Consider the following 7259-nt stretch of genomic DNA (forward strand, 5'->3'; position numbering starts at 1 on the left):
TGTCGGTCGCGCCCAGCCAGTGCAGCGTGCGGGTGGCCTACTGGGAGCAGGTGGGATGCGGTCTCGTTTTGTTTGGGTGTGTTTTGGCGTGGAAGCGTGGAAGCAAGCCAACTGTTGGTAGCCAGTTCTTCTGCAGCTGCAGGAGGGTGCAGCAGCTGGCTGAGCTGTGCCGTGTGGGCGCCTGCAGGTCACGATGGGCCCGTCTGGCGTCGTGCCCATCCCCGGCGAGGGCAGCGGCGTGCTGGGTCGGGGCGGGATCGACCGAGTGATGCTGGTGGCGCCGGGCCACGAGCCGCTGCTGACGGAAGGTGCGGGGCTGGCGGCAGTGCCGTACTGCTCGCCGTACTGCCCACCTGCCTCACCACGCCCACCCCACCCTCAGCAAAAGAAACCCCCACCGACACCACCACCCACCCGCCCATGGCCGCAGGCGCCAAGTCCCTGCAGCCCTCGCACTCCGACGTGACCTTTTCTTTCCAGCTGCCAGGCTTGGAGGTGTCCGTAGTGGACCACCAGGCTCGGGAGCTGCTGCTGCTCAGCGCCACAGACCTGCGTGCCAGCCTGGCATCGGGGAGCAACCCGGCCTCGGGTGAGCGTCCTGAGGGTGTGGCAGCATCGCCAGCCAGGAACTCTTGCATGGATGGCACGGCGGCTCTCCTTGCTTGCCTGCGTCCTCTGCGCTGGCTGCCTTCCCGACAACACACCGCCTCTCCTTGCCCTGCCCTGCCCTGCCTGCAGCCTATAAGAGCATCCGGTTCAGCGTGCACCGGCTGCAGCTGGACGACATGCTGGCAGGCACACCCTTCCCCGTTGTGCTTGCTGTGGCCAAGCAGCAGGCCGAGGGCGCCTCCCAGGGCGCCTCCCAGCGGCCCGTGCTGGCACTCACTGTGACCAGCGTGCTCGGCGGCGCCCGCGGACGCAGCTACATGCCGCTGGTGGCAGTCAGGCAAGAGCCTGGGCCTGCCCTCATGCCGCCCTTCATGCCGCTGCCTTTGCTCGAGCCTGGGCCGCGGCCGGCATGCTTGCACCGCCCTGCGCGGCACAGTGTTGCGCTGGTGTTCCAAGTGATGTGGAGGCGGTGCAACGCGGCTGGCCGCCGCTCGCCCCCTCTGCGGCCCGCAGGTGGCCGGTGGTTGTGCAGCTCGCCATCAGCGAGAGCCTGGTGTGGAGCGTGCAGGAGCTGGTGCAGCGGCTGCAGTGCTGCCTGACGGCGGCGGGAGACGAAGGGCAGAGCGCGGTTGCGGCCGCCGACGTGCCTGTGCGCATCCGCCTGCTCACAGTGGATAGCCTGCGCACACAGATCAGCTTCCAGGGCGACCCCTTCTCACGCCCCAGGCAAGCGCCGCTCAGGCACCTGCTGCTGTTCAGCTCGTCAGCAACGGGCGGCGGCTTGGTTAAGCTGGCTCAGCTTCGTCTGGTGTTACCCCTATTACAGCCTGGGTGGTTTCTTTCTTTCTTTTCCATGCCCGCAGGGACCTGGCGGGGGGACTGTTGTCCAGCATCATCGACCTGGCCAACTTCCAGGCAGCTCCCATCAGCCTGCAGGGCCTGAGCGAGGCAAACGTCAACATGCTGCAGGCGAGAGCGCCGGGCCTCTACACAGTGCGCCAGCTGCCCTCCCTCGAGGCCTCACTGCCTCACTTCATTGCCCCCGCCTGACATCCCAGTTCTGTGTCTCCCGCCCCTCCACTGCCCTGCAGAGCGCGCTCACCGCCAGCATCCTGCACCACATCCGCAGCCAGCTGTTCTAGTGAGCAGGCGCCGCCCTGCCCCGCTGCCGGCCCATCCCCGCAGCCCTCGGTGCTGCTGCTTTCTACCTTCTGCCTCTGTCCTACATCCCTCCCTCCCACCCTCCTGCTGCGCAGCGTGACGCTGTCCCTGATGCGTAACTTCGGGCTCATCGGCGGCACCTCTCGCGCGCTGGGCGCGCTGAGCGCCGCCGTGTCCAAGCTGGCGGCGGGCAGCAAGAGGTGAGCGGCCCATGTTGTTGCAGGCGCAGCCGGCCTGGTGGGGGAACCCCTCGACCGACGTGTGCATGACCCCTGCCGCCGTCTCCTGCCCGGCGGCCCGCCCGTGCAGCGCTGCGGCGGAGCAGCAGGAGGCCAAGCAGAAGCGCAGCATCACAGACGTGGGGGATGGCATGCTGGAGGGGGTGGGCGCCATGGGCTCCTCGGTGCTGCGCGGCTTCCGGGGGCTGATTGAGAAGCCGCTGCAGGGGGCCAAGCAGGCGGGCGTGGAAGGTACGGGCGCTTTGCCTGGCGTGCGCACAGCCCGAGGGGAAAGCTGTGCCGCTGCACTTCAGTGTGTGCCTTGCCTTACCAACATTGGCCTCGACGTGCCGCAATGGGTGTGCAGGCGCGGTCAAGGGGATTGGCAAGGGCATCATCGGAGCGGTGGCAAGCCCTGTGAGCGGCATGCTGGATGCGCTGAGGTGAGGAGCGAGGCGCAGCTGCTGCCGTGGCGGCACCCAATGGGCGTCAGCTGGAGGAGGGCGCCGTGGCTGCCGCATTGGTGGACTGCCTGCTGTCCAGTGACCTCCCTCCCTCTCGTCCCTGCTCGCTCCCCACTCCTGCAGCGCCACCGCCCAGGGCTTTGACGCCAGCTTTGGGAAGCCCAAGGACCAGCTGCTGGTGGTGGAGCGGCGGCGCCCCGCCCGCGTGGTCAGCGGGGAGGGCAAGCTGCTGCCGCTGGTGCGCGACGGCTCCACCAAGCAGGTGAGGGGCGGCTGGCAGCGGGGTGGGGGCTTGGGGACGGCGGGATGAGGAGATGACCCGGATGTCGCGGGAGCGCTTGCCGCAGGCATGGAGTCAGCTGTCGTGGTAAGCTGCTGATGCTGATGCGCCCGCTGCCGCCCACCGCTGCAGGCGCGCATCGAGGAGATTGGGCAGGCGCTGCTGCGCAACACGCTGCTGGCCACGCCAGACGGGCTGCGCATGAAGCGGCAGGGAGCGGCTGGCACAGGTGCGGCACAAGGGCGGCAGGAAGCGTGCTCCGCATTGGCCTTAGCTGTACTCTGGGTATGCTGTGGTCGAGCCTACCCCTGCCTACCTGGCATTTTTATTTCTGTACAACTTGGCCTGCTTCCTGCGCTCCCCTCTGCCTCCTCCCCCAAGCAGAGGCTTACGAGGAGCACTTTGTGCTGCCCGACGACCGAGTGGTGCTGCTCACCAGCGCGGGCCTCCTGCTGGTGCACGCCCCAGGCTTTGCCCAGCTGGACGGCGCTGCGGAGATAGGTGGGCGCGTGGTGGTGATGGAAGTGGTTGGTAGTGACAACTGCGGCGGTGGCGGCAGCCATTTGTGTGATTAGGCTCCCACTGTCGCTGTCCACCCCTGCTGCTCTGCCCATGCAGGCGCCATCAGCGTCAGTGATGTGGCTCCTGGTCAGATGCAGTGGGCAGGTGCGGCAGGGAAGGAAGCACCAGCTTCCGCCGGCAGCGAGGGCCATGCTGGTATGCCGGCCTGACGCCCCGAGCCCAACTCTTGGCGCCCTCGCTTTAATTAGCAACCATCTGCGGTGCCGCCGTGTCAATGCGTGCGTGCAGTGCGGTGGGATGATGTGCTGGCCTTTGAGCTGCGGTGGAGCCGAGAGATGCGATACCCCGACCGCCTGATTGTGCACCGCAAGGGCACGCCTGGCTGGCAGGCAAGCAGTGCCAGCATCATGCGGTGGGCCAGGTGCCCAGCACTTTGCAGCCATGCTCTGTTCACAAGCATTGCTGCGCTTCCTCCCCATGCCTGTCTTGCTACCCTGCCTCCACGTGGCCGCAGGAGGAGGAGAGCCTGGCGCACCAGGTCAAGTGCTTTGAGAACACGCCGCAGGCCTCGCAGGTCAAGGTGGTGGCCCAAAAGGCGAGTGGGGTGGGTTCTGGGCGTACCGCATGGCCAGCGGGCGTACCGCATGGCCAGCACGTGCGCTGGCTGCGACGATGACAGCACGGCGCCAGCTGGCATCGGCTGCTTGGCCCAGGGGCGGGGTGCCTGCTCAGCTCCCACGCAACCCTGCCCCCTGTCATCCAGAGCTAGTGGGCACGGCCTGTGTGTCCCCAGCCCTTTAAAGCGCCCGGTTCTCCGTAATCTCAGGCAGTCAGTCCCTCTGTCATCCCTCCCTCCTCTGCCTCCTGCAGGTGCTGCGCAAATACTACCTGGATCCGCTGCGGCGCAACAAGATGTGGAGCCAGCGGCATGATGCGCGCAGCATGCTGCCGCCAGACACGCCGCTGGAGCAGGTGGCTTGGGGCGCAGGGTGGGCTGCCTGGCCTGGCTGCGCTTCGTGTGCTGCATGCCACTGCCCGCAATCAACTGCTGGATGGTTGCGGCTAGCAGAGGAGAAGATGTTTGGCCTGGCATGCTGAGGGTCAGCCGATCCCTCAATACTCTGCTCCCCCTGCAGTTGCCGCTCACCATGCCCTGCCTGGACTTTGTGCTGACCTGGCACACCAACCCTAAGAAGTCGCCGGTGGTCAGCTTCTGGAAGCCGCTGGCGCCCGCGGGTGCGTGCCTGGCTGCTGGGTGGCGGCTGGGTACTGCTGCCACACAGGGAATGTGCAGCACACAGGACGGCCGCTCTGCGCTGCTGCTCTGCCTGCTCTGCTTCATCTTGGCTTGATGCCTGAGCTGTTCGCGGTTCCGCTGTACCACAGGGTACCGCGCTGTGGGCGATGTGCTGGCGCTGGGGCTGGACCCTCCCGCCGCGCCGGTGCCGTGCTTCCGGGATGACATGGGCCTGAACATCAGGTGGGAAAGGACGCAGACGAGATAACACTTGCATTCAGCTTTCGAGCCAAGTCCGGGATACAAGCTGCCTCAACAGAGTGTGTAACCTTCCCCTCTCCTGCCCCGCTTGTCCTTCTCGCCCTGCCTCTTCCTGCCCTGGCCGCAGCACCAGTAAGCAGCAGGACGAAAGCGAGCCGCCGCCCACGATGCGTCCCAGGGAGTTCTCCCTCATCTGGCGCTACAATGGCAAGCGGCCTGTGACGGTGTGGATGCCGGCGGCGCCGCCCGGCTACGCTGCGCTGGGAGCGGTGGTGCGGGGAGAGCCCGAGGCACCGGCCACAGACGAATACCTGTGTATCAGGTGGGAGTGCAGTAGTGGAAGAGGGGGTCGTGTATCAGTGGATGGGGGATCATGGGGGGCATTGGCTGAAGAGATGCCAACATGGGGGGGCAGGTACAGACCATGGCAACCCATTTGCCAGGCGCCTCACGCCACGCCTGCGCCCGCCACGCCGCTTCTGTTTGCAGGAGCGACCTGACGGCTACGACGCGGGTATTTAACTCGCCCATCTGGCAGTACGACCCTGTACCAGCACTACAGGCAAGCGGGACTGAGTGCGTCCTGATTGCTCGCATGGGGCGACTGCCTACCTGCGTTCCGCAGCCAGCGAGCATTCCATCGCAGCACCAGCCTGAGCCTCTTCATGCACATTGTCGGCGCAGGCCGCCGCGGCGCAGCTGGCCGGCAGCAGCAGCAGGGTGCTGCCGGTGCAGCGCGAGTTCAAGCCGCACCACCCCGAGACCTGGAAAGTGTCCATCTGGCAGGTGGGCCTGCTGCTGAGCTGTGCCTGCACTCTTCCTCCTCCTGCCATGGCCATGCCTGCGGCTTGTGCCCCTGCAGCCGCACCTTGAGTTCTGATTGGCTGCCTGTCCCTCTGGTGGCATTGCATGCAGGTGGACAACTGCATGGGAACCTTCATCGCAGTGCGCGCCTTTTCGGCGCCCCCGGCAGGCGTGCCGCGCACGGTGCAGTGTATAGAAGAGAAGGCGGCCAGCAGGCAGCAGGCTGCTCCTGCGCCCTCGGGGCAGGCGTCGTGACCCACCACTGGCAGTTGGAGCTCTTGGCAGCCCGTGCTGCACCTGTTTCGTTGTCATGCTTTTTGCTTGCTCTTTCTTTGTGTCCAACTCTGCTCTGCTTCTGTTCTTGTATCGCTTGCCTGATTCATCTATCGTTGGTTGAAGTTGCAACAGGTGCCCATGATAGAGTCAGAATACCAAAACAGCGCTAGCCCAACAAAGGGAGGCAACTAGTCTGCCCCAAGCCCGTCCCCGGCAGGGAGCAAGCAGGTCGCTGACAGGCCACAGCCCATCAAGCACCGGTGGCATCTTCATAGCGCCGGCCCACGTCGCGCCAGTTCACAATCCTCCAGATCTCCTTGAGGTACTGCAGCGGTACAGTGTCAGGAGAGAGGCGCCCCCACCACATGAGTACAACTTGGCCTGCTTCCTGCGCTCCCCTCTGCCTCCTCCCCCAAGCAGAGGCTTACGAGGAGCACTTTGTGCTGCCCGACGACCGAGTGGTGCTGCTCACCAGCGCGGGCCTCCTGCTGGTGCACGCCCCAGGCTTTGCCCAGCTGGACGGCGCTGCGGAGATAGGTGGGCGCGTGGTGGTGATGGAAGTGGTTGGTAGTGACAACTGCGGCGGTGGCGGCAGCCATTTGTGTGATTAGGCTCCCACTGTCGCTGTCCACCCCTGCTGCTCTGCCCATGCAGGCGCCATCAGCGTCAGTGATGTGGCTCCTGGTCAGATGCAGTGGGCAGGTGCGGCAGGGAAGGAAGCACCAGCTTCCGCCGGCAGCGAGGGCCATGCTGGTATGCCGGCCTGACGCCCCGAGCCCAACTCTTGGCGCCCTCGCTTTAATTAGCAACCATCTGCGGTGCCGCCGTGTCAATGCGTGCGTGCAGTGCGGTGGGATGATGTGCTGGCCTTTGAGCTGCGGTGGAGCCGAGAGATGCGATACCCCGACCGCCTGATTGTGCACCGCAAGGGCACGCCTGGCTGGCAGGCAAGCAGTGCCAGCATCATGCGGTGGGCCAGGTGCCCAGCACTTTGCAGCCATGCTCTGTTCACAAGCATTGCTGCGCTTCCTCCCCATGCCTGTCTTGCTACCCTGCCTCCACGTGGCCGCAGGAGGAGGAGAGCCTGGCGCACCAGGTCAAGTGCTTTGAGAACACGCCGCAGGCCTCGCAGGTCAAGGTGGTGGCCCAAAAGGCGAGTGGGGTGGGTTCTGGGCGTACCGCATGGCCAGCGGGCGTACCGCATGGCCAGCACGTGCGCTGGCTGCGACGATGACAGCACGGCGCCAGCTGGCATCGGCTGCTTGGCCCAGGGGCGGGGTGCCTGCTCAGCTCCCACGCAACCCTGCCCCCTGTCATCCAGAGCTAGTGGGCACGGCCTGTGTGTCCCCAGCCCTTTAAAGCGCCCGTTCTCCGTAATCTCAGCAGTCAGTCCCTCTGTCATCCCTCCCTCCTCTGCCTCCTGCAGG

General features: G+C 65.9%; 1 protein-coding gene across 1 annotated transcript in view; it reads right to left on the reverse strand.

The window, feature by feature from the left end:
* Positions 1-6085: 6085 nt before the first annotated feature.
* Positions 6086-7259, reverse strand: part of CHLNCDRAFT_13078 (hypothetical protein) — a gene marked incomplete at both ends in the record, with an annotated part of 2750 nt that continues 1576 nt past the window's right edge. The window contains one exon of the mRNA XM_005852252.1: positions 6086-6157. Coding sequence (XP_005852314.1) covers positions 6086-6157 — 72 coding nt within the window. The remainder of the gene's footprint in view (positions 6158-7259) is intronic.

This window comes from Chlorella variabilis (genome assembly GCF_000147415.1).
Source record: "Chlorella variabilis unplaced genomic scaffold CHLNCscaffold_53, whole genome shotgun sequence".
Taxonomy (NCBI): domain Eukaryota; kingdom Viridiplantae; phylum Chlorophyta; class Trebouxiophyceae; order Chlorellales; family Chlorellaceae; genus Chlorella; species Chlorella variabilis.